General features: G+C 40.2%; 1 protein-coding gene across 1 annotated transcript; it reads left to right on the forward strand.

Moving 5' to 3' along the window:
* Positions 1-11,994: 11,994 nt before the first annotated feature.
* On the forward strand, positions 11,995-18,313 carry EMC7 (ER membrane protein complex subunit 7). The gene is made up of 5 exons (XM_026051784.1): positions 11,995-12,264; positions 13,848-13,967; positions 14,881-15,019; positions 16,139-16,219; positions 17,870-18,313. The coding sequence occupies exons 1-5, from the start codon at positions 12,017-12,019 to the stop codon at positions 18,020-18,022; spliced, it is 741 nt and encodes a 246-aa protein (XP_025907569.1). The 5' UTR covers positions 11,995-12,016; the 3' UTR covers positions 18,023-18,313.
* The last annotated feature ends 1,104 nt before the right edge of the window (positions 18,314-19,417 follow it).

Here is a 19,417-nt window from a genome sequence, read left to right on the forward strand (position 1 = left end):
TTTGAAATGTTTACAGCCAGATGAGGCCATGTTATTCAATCTTGCCCTTTATATTCTACCTCCCTTAGGAAATTAACAGCTTTTGCAAAATTAGTAAAGTTTTGATCTGATTAACGATGGCAGATTCACACCCCCTTAAATCAAATTGGAACACACCAAACGCATTGAAAATACAACTCTAAACTCTTTATTGTTACATGCTATTTTAATTTTAAAACTGTAGCTTAACAGTGAGGCAGTATCTGGGGTTTAATGGTTTGCTGTTGCCTTTTCTATTTTGGCATTAGAAAGAATGATTTTCCAGTTAAAATCTATGTAGTGCCAGCTGCACGCTCAAAGCATAAATATACATGCACAGCATGTATTGCCAAATAACCTACTTCCAAAAAAATATACCCCAACTTTCTTATAAGGGTTATTTTCTTGCCTAGGGTTGAGCATATGCCCTTTTTCTAGTGCTACACAGGTGAAAGGTCTCCTGATAGGTTCAAGTGGTGTGAGATTTTTTTTTTTGGTTTTTTGTTTTTTTGTTTTTTTCAAAAGAGATGAAGCTAATGAATTTTAAAATCATGGAGCGGTCAGCAGCTTTTAGGCTTCCTGTTGTTTTGATTTGAGTCTTGTGTAAATTATAAATGACTTCTGAATAACAGATTCCTATCTAGCCTTCAGAATTTGGTGCTTTTAAGGAGCGTTCACATAACTAAACCACCAAAGGTTTTGCATTTCCCAGGGCAGTCAGCTAAAGGAAAAGCAGTTGAAATGTCTTAAATCTGACCATTTTGTGGGCCACTCTTTTGAGGTATGAGGATAGCCCCATTCTCTTATCTCTGTGTATTATATACCAATAAATGTGTTTCACAGTATAAAGAGTCTGCGAGAGAACTTTTTGCTTTACAATGCGTAGTTGTAAAGGTTTAAAAATTTTGGTATAAAAATGTTTTTATTACTCTTCTGTGGTGTATTTAAATATAACAAGTAAAGACTGGCTTTACACTTGGCTAGAAATTGCTAGAGCTCTTAGATTACCCTTGAGGAATGTACTTTAAAGGTGATAAATCATAGATCTATCTTTGTTTTCATAGACAAAATAAAGAAATATATGGCCATATATTTGGATTGTGCAAGAAGTTATCATTGAAGTTAACTGGTTAAAATATGCTAGTGTTCTAGAACCCAGCTTGACTCTAGGGAAAAACTCATAGGCTTGTAATGAATTCTGCATGTGGCCATGGCTTTATCTTTGAATAAGAAATGAGGATGGCACTTTTGTACTAGCAGTAAGGTAAGATTGACTTGAGGTTCTCTTGATAAATATCTAATAAAATTATGTATTTTTACTGCCAAAAGTTATATTTCAACATCAATAAGATTACATTATGAAAACATTGTCATTAGTGTCTGTGCCTTATTTTAAATTCCTTTTTCTTCCTTTTTATTACTGTTTTAAGGCAGCTACTAAACGAAAGTACAAGATATGAACTCTGAAGTGATTTCTTCTTATTGTGGGCTTTTAAAGAACTCAACCTATTCAGGTTGAAATTCAGGCTCAGCTTGTGCTGTTTCTCATAAATGGCAGGGAATCAATTTTGCTGTAATAGGGTATCATTATATACGATGTCTGCTTAAGGAAGTATGAGTAAGAAAAGAAAATCTGAGGCCGTATAAGTCAGCTCCATATGTTTTTCTCACTGAATCTGAGAATCGAAGTTCACAAATAGATTATATGTAAATGCTGATCTTTGTTACTATTTGTGGTTTAAAAAAAAAAAAAGCTGTTCTAGCTTTGCCGTTCAGCAACATACTGGGTTAGAACTGTGCTTTTTACCTGTGGTGTCAACAGCAGGTAGGACGTGGATTCACTCAGATGTTCTTGAAGAGTTCCTGAAAAGATGGTGTTCTCTACCTCTTGGTTATGGCTGGCCTTCTTCAAACCCTTCTTTCATATACCAGTTATTAATGAGCAAATGAATTTTAAGTGTAAGTTCTAGTCACAGAGAAGAATGTGTGTGTTTAAGTATGGACACTTACACGGAGCTGATCTTTGTGCTACCTTGTCTTTGAAAACTGTATCAAGTCATAGAATGTCTTTCATTCCCTTGTTCACCAAGAGCACTTGAGGCTGTTGTGATAGGATATCTCTTACCTGAGGTGCAAACTAGGGGTGTGCCTGTCCTCTAAACTGAATTTAAAGAAGCCCTCTGCCTAGCTGCCTTTCTTCAGTGCTGAAGGAATCAGTAAGCTGTTGCTGTAAGAATCGTTGCTCAGGTATGGCTGAGACCTCATTGAGAAGGAAGACTGAAGAGACCACCCTATTAATTAGCTGGGTATGAAGAAGGTAGCATGCCCTAGTGATTACACAGAGCTACTCAGAAGGAGCTAGACCTGTTTCTTAGTAAAGAACAGTAAAGCTGTACAGGATGGGCAGTATATCACAGATAGGTATTGCAGTTCCAGGCTGCTTAGTAGCTTGTTAGAAATTGTTTCTGGTACTAGAAAAGCAGCAGCAGCAGCCCTCCAGGAGCAGAACTTCCTGAGTGAGGCACAATTCAGTTCATCTTTCTCTTGATGTAGGCTGCTTTACTGTTCATGGGAAAGTGCAGTATTACCAATTGGGGAGCAGGAGGGATGAGAGAAGGAATAGATGAGAAAAACTGCGCTTGAACTTAGTGGTGTCAGCCCCACTGCTTTATCTCAGTATCCCAAAGTAAACCTGTATTGACTTTTTTTCCTGGTAATCTGAAGTGGGCAAGCTTGGAGTAATGAGTCTTAAAGTGTTATGTTGAGATCAGTGCTGCCAGATTGAGGATTTGGGGTTTTTTTAAAGGAGCAGGTATTTTGTATGTGGTAAATACAAGATACGTTGTGAGCCTCGCTTTGAAATTTGCATTTGCGTTTCCTAATTCATCTCTCATCTTCCAATATAATAGAGAACTGGATGTCTGTCTTAACTGTGGAGATGAGCAGCTATATTTGGTGTTCAGTTTTCTTGTACAGAGGAAATAGTGACTGTACAAAAAGTGAAGCTGAGCAGTTGATGGTCAGCTGCAAATTACCAATGTGAAGTCTATTCCTACTATGCAAATTCTTTATGAAAGAAACTGGCTCTGTTGATGTAATGCTGCATTAGAGAAGGGAGAGAACTTTCTTGAAGCAGTTTTAATATCTTCCCACGTCAGACAAGCATTGAGTTCAATTTCTGTCTTCAGTCTACCCTGCTGTCTACTAATAATTCTAGGCTACAGCTGATGATTCACTGAGGGAATACATTGGGCATACTTGCATTGCTAGTGCATATGTCTATACATTTTGTTTAAAACTTAAAAGTTAATTTGAGCGTTAGTTTTGTAATTAGTTCCTCAGAATGAGGCTAAAGGCAAGTTTCTGTGCATTTGTCTGCTCATTCTAGCACTTAAGGTTTTTATTCCCCTTAGCCTGTTTATAATATGAACTCCTATTACTGTAAAAGCAGTGAAAGAGCAGAACTCTAGACAAAACAAGACTGTTTATCACAGGGCAGTTGATTTGGAAGCAACTGGAAACAAACATCCCCTCTAATACTCAAACCCAATACTGTCAAGGGCTGCTAAGTGAAGGGGGCCTTCATGGCCACAAGTCTGAGCCTGGGCTTGGGTGACAGGGCAAGCACCAAGGCAGGATCGCAGAGTTAGTCCTGACCCAGTTCACTGTGTGGGAGGCACGAGTAGAAGCTGCCCCTCTGCCACGTGCAGTAGGAATAATCACCCTGCCTTGAAACACTGCAAATGCAGCATACTTTTGTTCCCATACCAGTGGTGCTTCTGTAGTACGTTTCTTTACACAGAATATAGCAATGTGGTCAGTAGATAAAGAATGAGATCCACCACTTCAAGTTGAATGCAGTCCAGGTAGTTCCTGATGACACGGGTCACTCTTCAGTCACTTGGAATGCTATAGAGCAGGTGAACAACTTGGCTATTGCTTTTCTGTTTAAACAGCAGTACTTCATTGAAATACAAGGAAGCCATGCTTGATATCTAACTTTTGTTTTCTTGGTCCCTAGTACTAAAGCCATTGAAATTACTTGGGGGAAGTGATAGCCCCCAAAATGCACGGGATAAAAATGATTTTACAAGTGTATTTGACTTGCTTTAAAATACTATGTATCTGTGAATAATGATGTCTTATGTGAATTTGAGAAGCAGGGTATTCCTCCTTCCATTGGTGTGGTGGATTTTACTAAGTGAGGGGTGTGTATGTTGTGAACAACTAAAATCTAAATATCAAGATAATGTTAAATCCTAATACTTCTGTTGTAGATGTAAGTGTTGGAATAAATACCTGCCTTAGCGCCATATTTGAAACTGTTTACAAGTCACTTTATCTCTTGTAATTTAGGTCAATTCTTTTCTAGTTGTATTTAATCTACTTAGCTTAATTTTCAAAAAGTCTGAATTATGTTTGGGGTTTAATGTTGCCACTTGGATTTCAGATCTTTCATGGATTGAAAGATATGGTGAAATAGTACAATAAATATTCCAAACTTGGAAAAAGAGACAATCTTTTTGTGTTTTGTGATAAATGGGTTTTGTATCTCTTTTTTTCTCTTTTGTATCTCTTATTTTAAACAGGCATAACCTTTCTGTTTCTCAAAATATTTTTGGTGAGGATGAAGCCATTTTTAGAGAAGGTTGATTCAAGCAATGAGAATCACTTCAAAAAGCCCGTGACTGTTTAAATAAGGTTCAAAAAACTTTGCCCGAGAAGTGTGGCTGAGATGGCTGAAGAATCGAGTCAGATCCAGGAAATCCTTCCAGCGCTGTGTGCCTGGTTCCGCAACAGTGAGGCAGCTCAAGCTGAAAGGAAGATTAGAGACTTAGTGCTGACAGGCAGGCAGGTTGCCTCCCCGTCACGGGTTTCTTCCACCTCTGCTGCCTTGGAGCACATCTGCTGGGCTGAGGTCCAGGGACCTCCTCCACCTTGTCAGTTAGCCAGGTGAGAACAAAATACCTTCAGAATTGGCACTCCCAGTTTCCTGAGTGATGTCCTACATCTTGAGCCTTCCAGTTCCTCAGTACTAGCAAGTCATGAACCTAGTGCCATCCAAGTGAGGATGCGGAGCCTTTGGATGCTTTTCGAATGAGTAAGACACGCTGCTACCACTCTGCTCACTTCCCACATCCACACTGGGAAGCAGGTTGCAGGTTCTAGTTGTGTACTACGTGGCTAGTTTAGTCATTATTTTGTTATCCTGAACATGGTATAGCGAGCCTTAACAGAAAAAAATGCCTGCAATTGTGGAATTTTAAAACTGGTAGCTAGTTAGGGAAAAATCATTCTGCTTGGAAGCATGATGGGCCTACTTGCTTTCTTTCCCCTTAATTACTTCCTCTAGTGTAAATCTCTAAATTCATTGGTATCTGCTCAAGCCGCTTCTGCAGGCCCAGGTCTTTCAGGCTTGTTTTCCCACCCTGCAGAAAATGATCAGAGGTGGGCACAGGGAGGACATGTTTAGTGTTGCTGCTCATGCTATGCTTGGTTAGTGTGTGTGTGTGTGTGTGTGTGTGTGTGTGTGGACTAATGGTTGTGCCAGCTTTTATGTGTCCTTCTGCACTGTTCTGCAGTGCAGTTATGCTTCTTCTGGTGGCAGGTTTTCCTTAACATCTGCCAAGGAAATCTTTCCATATCATAACTCTTGATTCAAACAGCAGTATTAATGGCTTTCCAGCTGAATAGAGAAGCCTGTTAAAGTAGCCTAGTGGTCTAAGGCTGTTGTTTTGCTGCAAATAGATGTTGTTTTTGGAACTTAGGTGTTTCTGCATGCAGATTACATGTCTCCAGCATCAAGCAGTGCTGTGGCCGGGTGCCAAACGTGCACACCCACAACCCTTCCCCCTCAACAAAAGACACAAGAATGTCCTGTGCTTTCTCTCAAGTTGGGTATTCAGGATTAACGCACTATGTTTGCACTGTGCTGTATGGCTTGTGCAGATACTTGGTGGATGATCTCAGGCGCCTCACCCCGCAGCGATGTGCGCGGGAGGAGCCGTGGAGCCGCTCGGCAGGGCTGGGACCCCGGGGAAGAGCTGGGAGGGCTGCCGCGTTGGCGCGCCGCATCTGCGTGGTGTGCGCGGTCTGGGACACGGGCCCAGACCTCGTCCAGTAGCCTTCTGTGAGCTCTGGAAAAGAGAAGGAAACCCCCAGTGATTTGCTTGTTCCAGTTTGGATGAAATAGTGCTGATTCTTCTGTTTATGTGGAAGAAACTGCACAACCTCCTCTCTGTTGTTTCCTAAACTTACTGAATCTTAACCCTATCTCATCAGGCTCCCATGTTTAGAAATCTGTTCACCTACAGTTCATTATATCCCATTATATACCTCTGCTTTTCCCTGATCAGTCAATATATCAGTCAGTGCACGATTTTTGTTTTTTTGCAGTGCACGATTACTGTTACCTTAGGCTATTTTCGTACCTTATAGATCAGGTTCTGTCAGTGCTGCCCAAGCTGTTTCTTGGTGTTCCTGGTAACTGTTACTTTTAAGAAGAATTTACTTGAAGTTGCCTTTTGGTCAGGAACTTGAGCAGATTTTAGTGGCCTGAAATGCTCTCACTGTGTGCTTATGAATATTATTTTCTATTGTACTTTTCATAGAAAAGTGGATGGTTTTGCAGCAGTATAGGCAGCTTTTACCATCTCACCAAGGAGGGGCTTGAGTGGGAGAGAACAAATAATTTGGGTCAGATGGTTCCATCGAGTTCAGCTTTTTATTTCTGCATGCAGAGGTGAGACAAGGAATACAAGCAGAAATTACTGCTTGGGAGTATCTGCTTCCAGTCCCAACCTCAGTTGCTGGCTCGCATGTACTTTCTCTTTGTGTATTTTTTTTTTTTTTTTTGTTTTTTGGTTTTTTTTTTTTTTTAATAGCATTGATAAGTCAATCTTTTCAGGTGTAAAATAGCTGTAGTGCTACTGAGTTTGCTGCCTTGTTTAGCTTTCAAGCATGCTGTGACCACCGCTGGAAACATGGAGGGGGAGCTTTTGAGGAACGTGCAATAGGGGAAGGTAAAAACTTCTAAGTTACATAATTCAGTATCAACTTAATTCTGCAGCAACTTTTCAGTGGTTCATTGCTTAGATTTGTCATTAGATCTGTCAAAAACAAAACTTGTAGAACCGAAGTATAGAAGTAAGTTTATGGCTCCCAGTGCTCATGGCAAAACTGCTGCTTTCAGTGGGTCTTAGATTTTAGCAGACGCTCCAGGGGCCTTCCCCTAAGAGCATCCTTTCACAGTTACAGTAAGGAGAGCGAGTAGCTCGAGAAGGATTATAAAGTGACTATGAGGCCCTTGAAATTGACTTGTGCTATGATTTTCCCTCAAATTTCATTAACTGTTTTAAGAAATATAAAGTGACCCAACCTTGCATAGTTCAAAGAAAGGAAAAAATGTAGGGATCCACAACCATGAAACTTAAAGCAAATACAAATTTCTGTACTGCAACTGGAAGGATTTTATATAATCTTGTATCATGATTCTGCAAAATAACTTGCAGTGGCTCTCTGAGGGGAAAAAAATAAAAAAGGCAAATGCTGTTTAAAATAAACTACTAAATCCTAAAAAAAAAAAAAAAAAAAAAGGAAAAATGTTTATTAAAAAACATAGAACTCCCATAAGGCTCTTACTTTAGTCTATGGCTGGCATAGATTTATTTGAATCAAACAGGAAATATTACTAATTGCAAAACTGCTAATCATACTGTTTTAATGAAGCTGTTGTTTAACACATTGAATAGCAATGCAGCAACACACAGAAAATTAGCATGTTTGCCACTGATTAATGATAGATGATGCCTGCAATTCACCAGAGTGGTTCCTTTGAGCAATTCTCTGTGTATGAACTTGGGTTCCTCAGGGGAAGTCACCACTTGCACAGTCTAATGCTTCAGCACAGAAGTCTATACAAATAGTAATGGACTTTAAGCTGAAAAAGGAACGTGATGTAGGCGACGGTACTGTAATACAAATTATTTCATTCAGATAAGTGACAGAAATTTAAGGGTCGAACAAATGTGTGAAGAAATGTGAAGAAATCTTCCAGAGCCCTTGAAACTTCTTCCACTTGGGCTCCAAAGCATGAAAGGATGCTCTGCAGCATTCGATGACCAGTCACACAAGAAAGACTTCCATGCAGGATCCTCCAAAGGTTCCGATCCTGCGGAACTGTGTAGAGGCCACCTTGTGACTACGTATAAGCAAAATTCAAATAGGGAGAAAAATCAAGAGCACACACCAAGAAATAAGGACGTTGCACTGCTTGTGTGCTTGGAGCACGGAGTGCCGGGTGATGCATCACTAGCATTAGGTAAATGAGGAGGGGTGGTGCCTCTGTGAGCAAGGGCCTAGAAATCCAGGCACGAGTGTAGCAGCATCTTGTTCCCGTGGTGCTGCTTGTTCCGTGCTCAGCTTCACGTGCGATGGAGGTCTGAAAAAGGTCGCATGCTTGGGATGTTACTGATTAATAGAGAGGTAGGGCCAACTGCCATGGTAAACCACAGGAAGATCTTAAAATACTTTAAGACAACGTCCAGGTCCTGGTCACCTTCCCCCTGTGTGTGTTGTCCTGTTGGTTCAGCTGGTCACAAGCAGATATTGTCTGGTAATCTCCGTTTCAGCATTTTCTACTCGTGCTTATTAAAATGAAGAACGTATTAGCCCTCTAAACCCATTTATTAACCATAAACGCTCTTTATGTCTTTAGGTATATAGTACCATAAGTGTATAAATAATTAATTCCTGAATAAAAAAAATCCTGAATTTGGAGGTGGAAAACGGAGGCAAGGTAAACCTGAAAGAGATATATCGAGAATAATCCTTGTCAGGAGAAGAAAATGGCACAGTCCTGAGCACTGCAGTACTGCTATGAGAGATGTTTAGCTTAGAGGTGCTAGGAGCCTTTCTGCCCTCGCACACACATCCTTCTGCCATGGGGAGCAGGGCATGGGGGGCCGGTCCTTTCCACGCAGGCACAATAAGCTCGTGGGATTTGATAGGGTGGCAGTGCAAATGCTGTCACTGAGTCCAGGCTCTTGTTACTGCCTTGTTTTGTTCTTGAGGAAGTTGTGTCAAGCAAACGTTTCTAGTTCAGCAGGGTGACTTGCCAGTAGAGGGCGAGATGATTCCACTCTGCAGCAGATTTCTTGGAAGAACAGTCACAAGGGCAACACTACCCCGTTGCTGTTAACTGTGTAGTTAGCCGCAGGTAGCTGCTGTGGTTAGCTGCTCGTGCAGGACAAAGCTCATGTGAAGGAGTGAGCTGGACCTTGTCTTTCACAGCGTCTTCCTGCTGGATTTTCCCAACTCCTTGCTGTTAGTCTAGTGCCATAGTATGCCTGCTTAGGTGGGTATTTAGACCTCTTCTCACCTCTGATCTGCTACTGAAAAAATATCAACTATCAACAACTAAAGAAAAGTAAAAAAATCTCCAACACAAGTAGGAGTGCACAAGCAGTGTACAGAGTTAAGGCTGCAGTGTTTGATTCCATTACCAAACTATAAATATGAAATAATTAAGGGGTGTATTCCTGTTTCTTGCAGGATTTTTCTTCTGTTCACAGATAGACATAATCAATGCATTTTCCATAAAATTCTGTCTTCCTTTGGATGGCTGGGTAAAGATATCTGCCTTGGGGGGGAAAAAAGTTCCTATCTGCAACTGATAAGAAACTTGAGAGTCTTCCAGGGACTTTTGCTGTGCAACAACGTACAGGATCGTTCCCAAGGTTAGTGAGGACAAGAACTGCTTGAGAGCTAGGAAGTGACTTAGGCATTACGGGTAAATGTGAAGGGCAAGACCACATTAGGAACTACAATAAGTGTTTTCCCGGTTTGTACACACTGGCTAAACCAGAAACCATTTCCCAAGGAAGCAGTTTTCCCAAGAATTGCAGCTGATAGAAGGTGAACTGGTTGCAAGATTTCTATGTACAACTTCCCTGTACAGAATGTTTGACAATCTTTAACACTTCTCACACCTAACTGGCACAGAAGCCAGAATTTCAAAGGATCCAAATTGCCTGATAATATCTCCCTTAATAAGCAGAAACTTGAACAATTGCCTAACTACATGTCCATTATCAACCCTGTCTACAAAGGAAGGGAACAAGATGCTGGAAGCCCAACAGTAACAGTGTATCCTGCTCTCTGTTCTTGTCTCTGCCCAAGACACTTTGTAAAACAGAGCTGCAGATACGTGAACAGACACGGATCTTCTACTACTAGAAATTTTGATGAAGTGTAAGATGACAAGGACTTAAAATATACTTGAACTGTTAGTATTTTACAGAAGTCCAAATCTCTAACACCATTTAAACAATTACAATATAAATCCCACTACAGATAACGACTGCCACATTTACTTCCACTCATTCAGTTTTGTAGCTTGTTCTGACAATCTCTCCGGGATGTAGTTATGTGGACTGTGATGCACATGTAATCTCTACTCGCTCTTTAAGTCATCCAGGCCTATGTTTTTGGTTCCACAGAACATTTGTGCACCAACACTGTCTATCCAGCATGCTAAGAATTGCCTGATCATCTATGTAGCATTTAGGGGACTGGCTCAGATAATGCACTGCAATTATAGTCACACGGCCAAAGCTGCTCCTTGTTTGTCTACCAGAATTTGAGAATCCTGCCCGTGTCTGCCCGAACTACCAGATTTTCGGCTGCTGTTGTTTCTAGTTCAGCTCATTAAAGTAAAGCAATAATGTTATCGTGTTACTGTTCATAATTCCAAACGAAAGCTGTTACTCTCATGGAGAAGAAAAAAACCCTCAGTATTTAAGGCTTATTGTCAGGGTCACAGAATACATCTATGGTGCTTGTGGATTTTGATGCTGCATTTGAATGCAGGATCTACCATCTCTGCTCTTGAATTTGCATGACACCAAAAGCGACAAGAATCTGGAGCTACGGATTTCGGTGTTGCAAGGATGAGGACGTTGCGTTAGCCTAGCCCTGCTCTTTGTTCAGCCCATTAGGGCCTGTCAGGTCCCATCCATCTCGCTGACAGCTCTGCCGCGTTGGCGGCGGCTGCTTGAGGTACCTCAGACGGACAAAGCCAAGGACACACTTGGGAGCAGGCTGGAACTCCCCTGAAACCGACTGTCATTTTCCAGGCATCTGTTACCCAGTGGAGCGAGACCCTTCGTGGCCAGACTGCTCTAAGACACAGGGATGGCTCCTGACTGCGCTTTCAGCAAGCAAAGGATTCTCCAGGAAGATTAGCACTTGGTTCACAGGGAGCCTCCTACACGTTCGTGAAGGCGCTTGCCACATCCAGACTGGATTTCCCTGCAAAACAAGTTCTAGTTCCCCATCAAGTTTTAGTTTTGCATCAGAAATGAAGCATATGGATACAAATCAGAAGTTAGATAAATATAGTCGGGGCTTTGATTAAAATGACCATTTTAATCTATTTTTACTGTAATTTTGGGGGAGTTTTCTTTTTCAAGTGGTGACTATTCAAATTTAATTTACAACATCTCCTTCTACCAAAGAAGATACATTTACTTATTTACTTGGTTATAGTATTATGCCCTTTAGTTTCACATCTGTGCCCTTTCAGATCTGCTGTATCATCCTTTGCGTGCCCTCACGGAGCCGAAGAGCGAGGCTCCCTCCCAGCCGCTCCAACGGCCGCCTCGGGGAGCCCTGAGAGCCGCCCCGGGCAGGGCCGTCGATGGGCGGGGCGGAGGGGTGGGGGAACGTGAGGCAGTGCAGTTCCGCCTCGGTACCCGTCATGCCTAGCGACTCCGCTCACGCCTCTAAGCGAGTGCTTATCGCGTGATGCGCAGCGGCGTCACTCTTGCAAATGCGCATGAGCAAAGCGGGCACGGCCCCTTCGTCGGCCTGTTGCGCACGCGCAGCGAGTTCCTCGCCCGGCCCTCCGCACTGGCTCCCTCCTCGGGCGCGGCGTGACGCGCTGACGCATGCGCAGAGGCGCACCCCTCCCCCCCGCTGCCGAGCCGAGGGCGGCGCCATGGCGGCCGGCAGTGCGGCCGGCGCGGCGCCGGTGTCGCTGGCGCTGCTCTGGTTCGCGGCGTCGCTGCTGTCCCGCGGCGCCGCGGGCTCGGAGGCAGTCGGGGCGGCGGAGCCGCCGGGCGGCGCGGGCCCGGGCGAGCGCTATAAGATCGAGGGCCGTGCCGTGGTGCCGGGCGTGAAGCCGCAGGACTGGATCGCGGGGGCCCGGGTGCTCGTGGACGGGGAGGAGCACGTCGGCTTCCTCAAGTGAGCGGCGGGGCGGGGGGCAGCCGTTAACGGCGCCGCGAGCCGGCGCGCGCCGCGGTTAGCGTCCCGGCGCCGAGGGAGCCGCGGCTCCGCGCGTGCGGCTCCGCGCGTGCGGCTCCGCGCGTGGGGCTCCGCGCGTGGGGCTCCGCACGCGCCGCCCTCGCAGCGGCCGCGCCCGCGGCGCGCAGCGGCCGTGTCAGCGCGCTGCCCTCGGGCTCGGGCTCCGGCTGATTCGTGAGTGAGACTTTTCAGGTGTCAAAATATTAGAGCTGGCGTTTCATTAGAAAAGTAGGGGAAAAAAGCATTTTGTTCTGCCCTACAGTCCTACGTCTTAGCTTTATTAGGCCCAGATTCTGTCACTTTTTCATTTTAAGACCTTCTGATCAGTAAAGACTCCCTCCGCCCCTCTTTTCCGGAGCATAGTGGGGAGAGGGAGGATGAACAAGACTAGCCCACAGTAGCGCTTCCTCGGTCACTGTTGCAGATGCACCTTGGGCTTTGTCCAGCGAGGAACCAGAACAGCAGAGGGGCAGAAGTTTACAGCTGTAGCTAACTGCCGCAAACAAACTTGCAGCAGTGGGAAACCCTTTCACACATTATGGTTTTATTCCTTCAATGAAAGTGGTGCAAATGCATTTGGAAGCCACGGAAGCCATCGCACTAGCTCATGCAGTCTCAGGTGACAGTGGGTACGTTTAAAAAAAAAAAAAAAAAAAAGCCCTCAATATTTAATGCGGAATATTGCTTTCCATGTTCTATCAAAATTAAGGTACAGCATCTCATAATTGATAAATGCTTTAGGTTATTCCCTCTGCAAGTGGATGACCCAAACTTTGGAAACTGCTAGTTATCAGAACAAATTTTACTTGGCTGAACTTGTAGAATGGTTTCAGTAAAGCACCTGTTAAGTCAGTATAAGTGTGTTGAACGAGCCTTACGTCGTACTGAGAAGTAAATACTGTGGAGCTGATGAGTTTCCAAGCTCTTGTTTATAGTTGGGATTATATGGATTATGAGGAAGCAATCTTAGCTATAAGTGTACCTTGTTTATGACACTGTAACATAGTTACCAAACTATATTGATTATGTACATCAAGCTGTATGTATTTTTCAATAAAGGCACAAAGCATATTTTTTGTGCTTTGCAATTCACCACTAATGTGTTGGCACATTATGTAGGATCTCAAATTTCTTTTTAGTTCCATCAGGGCTGAAGTAAACTTCATTGTACCTATTTCAGAAGGAGATAGGAAGTTATGAGTCAACTCTGACATCATTTGAGTATATGAAATCCAGCTGTTTCAGATATCACCTAGACTGATGAATTATTCCTGCCACAAGCCAATAGCTTTTGCACATGAAAAAAACTTGAATGTAACTGGTAATTAATGCTGCTCTTGTGACACACATTGAAAATTTTAAGGGTCTTAGTTTTATGAGTGCTGAGTGAATTAAAATTCCTTTTGTTCATTGTTGTAATACTAAGATTTATAATACAAAATGATGCGATTATAATTTCTTAAACACTCAGCGCTGTTGTGTTTTGGAGTGTATTGAAATGATGTGGAACTTATGTTTTGCAGGACAGATGGAAGTTTTGTGGTTCATGATATACCTTCTGGATCTTACGTAGTGGAAGTTATATCCCCTGCTCATAAATTTGAACCTGTTCGAGTTGACATAACTTCAAAAGGCAAAATGAGGTGGATCTTCTCTGTTTGTTTATTTACTTATTTCTGCATTGATCTACTAAGTGTGCCCAATAATGTGGTATGGTATGTAGTTTTTGCAAAACTGATACTTCGATTTCAGGCAGTATGTTGCAGCCTCTTTTCGCATAACTTCTAAGAAAAAAATTCTTAAAATCCAAAGTCTAATTTTTCTTCCCTTGTGTTTTTATGACCTTAAAATAGGAGGAACTGGATGAATCATGGAGGATTCTACAGCTTGTTTACTTTCACTAGCTTCTCACACAACTATCCTGAAATAAAATCTAGACATAGATCAGTTGAACTGCTTTCTCTTTACACATACCTTATTTGCCTCCTTTTATTCCTTGCATTTTTGATAACACAATCACAATCTACAATGAAGGACCAAATTTGTTCCTAAATTCTATAATATGTCCATTAGATCTTCAGGAAATCGCCTTATTCATTGATGCCAGTAGTTGCCAGCCTGCAGTTTTTCTGCAGCAAAGTTAGACTATTTTTGCTTGCTTTGGGCAAGTAGATCCCAACAACCGTATAAGTGTGTGTTCTGGACACACTGTTCAGTAAACAATACAGAGAAATGATCTTATTTATTAAGGTGATATTAGTTTAAATAAATCTTCTTGTGCCTGCTTTTCTTTTGGATGCACACCTATATCTTAATTTCATCCTTGTTGTCTGTCTTATGAAATGTTATGCATGATAGATTTTTTAAAATGACAGTAGTATTGTTTTGAATACTTCAAAATTGAAATCTTTACATGAAAACAGACGAAACAATCTGTTTATAATAACAGCACTTTTTTTTAATGAACTTCGTTTGGAATGATATTGAGTAATCTTTTTTTCGTTAGTTGGAAGATTGTAAATTTTCTTTTTTAATTACTTGCTTTTTGTTCATTAGAGCAAGATATGTAAATTACATCAAAACTTCTGAAGTTGTAAGGCTGCCATACCCACTTCAGATGAAATCTTCTGGACCTCCTTCATACTTCATAAAGAGAGAATCTTGGGGATGGACAGACTTCCTCATGAATCCTATGGTATGTATAAGCATGACACAGAAATGAAGACTATGCTAAGAATGCAAGCACTGTAGTTCTCCATAATACTGAGACCAAAATAGATGTACTGTTTGCAAGCGACTGCTTGCATAATGTTCTTGAGACAAGGAATCTTTAGGTGGTTTGCTGCTGAAAAATTCTTACTGATAATTGCAACAGATATACTGATACTGCAGCTCACACTTAAGATGTCATGCTCTCAACAAGAGGACTTTTTGTTCTTGTTGTAAAAAATGAGGCATTGCAGCAGCTTCAAACATAGTTACATTTGCAAATAACATGTATGGACATCCATAGTGGAATGCTTCTCATCGATTAATCAGTAATTAATGGAATTAAACTGCCCATTGTTTGCACAATTAAAAAAAATTGGTCAGATAGAAATGTTTTCAGTTTAAATTTTTAATTAGACTATGAATGACCATATGTGTTAATTTGCAGAGAAGAAAATCATAAATGCCATCCAGGCATCATCTGTGTTTTCTTTTTCTGCAGCTAATAGCATGCCTTAGCTTGCTAGGTCTAAATTTTTGCTTGTCTTTAAATGAGCCATCCTTGAAAAAAAAATGTTCATTTTAATGTTTCTCCAGTTTTAAAATAGCAGTGCTAACATTCATACCATTCTGAATGTTTGACTTGAATAGATAAAGACATTGGCACTTGTTTTGTGAGGGCGCTTCATTTTTGTGCTTTTTTTTTTTGATAAAACTGAGCTTTAGAATAATATCTGATGAAAATGTGCAAATTGTTTCTTTTTTTTTGCCCTGTTTTTTAATATAAAGATTTTTCTCTGACCTCTTCTTTTGATGACTTGATACTGATTCTGGTAGTGTGGAGTTCAACATGTGCTAGCTTGTAATCATAAGAGTTGAAGGAATTGTCAAACACTTACATTAGTGGTCCAACTTTCACATATTTATTTGTAACTTAATTCTTCCCTACTGGTTTCTTTCCTAGCAGTTGGGTTACTGATGCAGATTTCAGTAGTTTTAGAATTTGGCTAAATATCTAATGTATTTATGAAATATCTCAAATATCTAAAATTATTTTTTCGTGATAACTAAGCTGGAAAAAAAATTCCTGGTCTTTTCTTTGTAGGTGATGATGATGGTTCTTCCATTACTGATATTTGTGCTCTTGCCCAAAGTTGTCAACACCAGTGATCCTGACATGAGACGGGTAAGTAGGTTCAGCTGATGAGCTGATGAACATGGTGAGCAAGGATAACTACAGAGAAGGTAGAGAAAAGTGATACAACCAAAAGAGGACTTTTGGGGAAGGCCTAATAGTGTTGTTTATTCAGTTAGTAAAATGTTGCTGTTTTAGTAATGAATTCTGATATTTTGGACTTGTGATTTTTTTGTGCTTGTTGTATCACACAAATCACTTGGCACAGCTTGGAAAACGTTACAGCATGAATGGTGTTTTACAGATCTTTAATACATGAATTTATTTCTCAAAGGCTAGATTTTCTCTCAAATTCCAACTATTTCTGTACTTTGTTTAAAGTTTAGCATTTTATTTTTAAAAATTGCATAATGAATGACATGTAGTGTGTTACAATAAATAGGATGTGTTGTCTCTTAACCCAGAAAAGCATAGTTTAAAAGCTTGTTAATGTCAGGTGCTGTAGTAGTACATATTGTATGAAGTCTTAATGTAGTTATTAAACAATCTGATTTATTATCCTTCCACCATGCAAAATGCCAATAGCAGAAGGCTAGGACAAAGTGGAGATTCAAGGTGTTTGCTAAATTTTCTTCTCTTGTTTTTAAAACTATTCCTTGTCTGCCTTGGGTGGCTTCTTTTGCGGGGCTTGGTTCATTTAAATTGCTTTTCTTCTGAATGACCACTGTCTTCAGTACTTTATGGGTGTTTGAGCTTTTTCTTTTCAAAGTAATACCTATAAAAAGTTTATCAGAAGTATGTAATGCCTCTTCTGGCTTCAATTTCTATAAAAACAGAATATGAAAATACACTAATCAATCCCTGACATAGTCATATAATGGCTGTGTATTAAATTCTAAAATGTGTATCCAAATTCAGTTTGCCTGTGAAGGGTCTGGAGCTCGTAGTATATTTTTCAAGTTAGCTTTTTCTTTCCTTTAGTACTTATTTATATAGAAAGTTGATGATCTAATAACTGTACTTACTGTAGGAATACTAAGTATAGAAGTAACAGTAACAAAAGGCTGCCTTTACAGCTTTTGTTTAAATTGTATCTTGAACATAGTTTAAGCTGTATCAGTGCAAGGCAGTTTTGAATGGTAACTAGAAAAGCAAGGTAACAGCACAACTTTAAATTTGTGAGTAGTATAAATATTATCCCATTCTCCATGAGCTGTTGCTTATCTCTTCGAACAACTTCAAAAATGCAGATGTTAGATGTGTATTAATAATCGGTGAGTCAAACTTTGAAAGCACAAAAAATATACAAAATCCATAAGAATGCGCATCCATAGATATAAACAAAAGTTTAAAAATAAAATGCAAGAAAGTCATACTGAAAATGACGATTATTTCAATGGAGTCCTTTTTTATAGCAAATGATATTTTTTTCCTATTATTTTGCCCTGTAAGGCTACTTAAGACGTGGTTACCTTTTTCCATACACCGTTGCTTTTAGTTTCTGTTTTTTATGTTCCTGTGTTGGTTGGTTGTGGTTGCTTAAAGAATGTGCCTAGCAATACATTCTTTGGGAGACTACTAACAGTAAAACAGTAATAGGGAAAATTTCACATCTTCCCGATGCAGTCTTTGAAATGAAGCCTCAGAAACAGCCTGTACTGTCATGAGCCCCTTTTGAGGTTATCTAATCTTTGTATGCAGGAAATGGAGCAGTCGATGAACATGCTGAATTCCAACCACGAGCTGCCAGATGTCTCTGAATTCATGACAAGACTTTTCTCTTCAAAATCTTCCAGCAAGTCTGGTAGTAGCAGCAGTAAAGCAGGGAAAAGTGGTGCTGGGAAAAGGAGGTAGTTATGCCTTCCTCCTAGGCCTGAGGTTGCACAACTGTTTGTTATGTGGTATCATGTTTATTTGTCTTGAAAGATCAAAAAGCCACTACTGTAAACTTTAATCAGGCATGAAAATGAAGTGCTACAACTGTTGTGTGTAGCTTTTTTTAGTCTATTTAAGCAGTTTTGTACTTGACAGTAAGCAAAAGAAGACTTGGCTTCAATACTGTATCTGTGTAAAGTCACTGATATACTGATTTAATTATATTGCTCTGTAGAGAATGGTATAAATTATATGATGTCATAAACAGTAATGAATGTCTTAATGATGAGACAATATATAAAGAAATTATTTCAAAGATAATTGGAATGGAGTTTGCTTTTAAAGATAGCTTTATTTTTTATGTTTTCTCTCTGAGGTTTGACATGAACAAATTCTTTCAAAATTGAGTCATGGGTTTATTGAGAAAGGAATTTGCTGTATCCACTCATCATGTGCATTATATATGGGATCATTTTATTTTATACTGTTTACTGCCTATAAGCTTTATTTAAAAACTTTCCACTCCGTTTTACTGCCCAATATTACTCTGATAATATTCTGATATTCTGCCCAAAAAAAAAAAAAAAAAAAAAAAAAAAAAAAAAAAAAAGAGTTTAGGACTAAAAAGGAAAACATCCTTTTGCAGAAGGTCCTTTAAGCTCTGTCAGGTTTAATATGAATCCAAGGTATCGACACAATATGATGAATATTTATCTTGGATCTTTCTATTCTAAATCACATGTATCATTTCTTCAGCACTTCTGATTCATGTCCTGTACATTAATCTTATTGGTACTGTGATTTAAGGCCAATTACAAGTCACAAATGTTTAAAAATGAAAAGAAAAAAAGACTAAGCATGTAACAAAGTAAATCCTGCTCAGCTTTAAAAATTGTGTACGTAGTGGTAAACTTTACACATCCTAAGTCACTGACAATAGTTCTTTTTTTGACCATGTCTGTGTATATCTTTCAGGCTATTCAGCAGTGAATTCAGGAGTTGAAAAGTTGATTATTTTCCATTAGAAGAACATTTGTAAAATAAAATGACAGCCATATGTGCCAACCTCCATTAGCAACTGTCTGTAAATCATTTTGAGCATATGGAATTATTTCTTTCCAAAACAGACATTTGTAATGGCAGTTATGCTGTCCTTTTCCATTTTTATGACTGCTGACTTCTTAGGTAACAGTCTCCAAGCAATATGGGTAATGTTTCCCTTATTCAAAAAATGGTATATAACATTGATTTAACGCATACCTCAAGCAAAATCAGCTCTAGTGTGAATGTTTATTCTGAGGTTTTTGAACACTTACATATTCTAAGCCAATATGTAGTCTTTCTAGTTTCTACCTTGGAATATAATGTGAAACA

The sequence above is a fragment of the Nothoprocta perdicaria genome, unplaced genomic scaffold (assembly GCF_003342845.1).
Source record: "Nothoprocta perdicaria isolate Ctin4 unplaced genomic scaffold, notPer1 scaffold_8, whole genome shotgun sequence".
Taxonomy (NCBI): Eukaryota; Metazoa; Chordata; class Aves; order Tinamiformes; family Tinamidae; genus Nothoprocta; species Nothoprocta perdicaria.

What these genes read in the sequence shown, in the direction of transcription:
- EMC7 (XM_026051784.1), top strand. Translation starts at nt 12,017, where the DNA reads ATGGCGGCCGGCAGTGCGGCCGGCGCGGCGCCGGTGTCGCTGGCGCTG. An exon ending in ACTTCAAAAGGCAAAATGAG is followed by an intron (nt 13,968 to 14,880) that starts GTGGATCTTCTC and finishes TTTGTTCATTAG; the next exon opens with AGCAAGATATGTAAATTACA. An exon ending in GTGATCCTGACATGAGACGG is followed by an intron (nt 16,220 to 17,869) that starts GTAAGTAGGTTC and finishes CTTTGTATGCAG; the next exon opens with GAAATGGAGCAGTCGATGAA.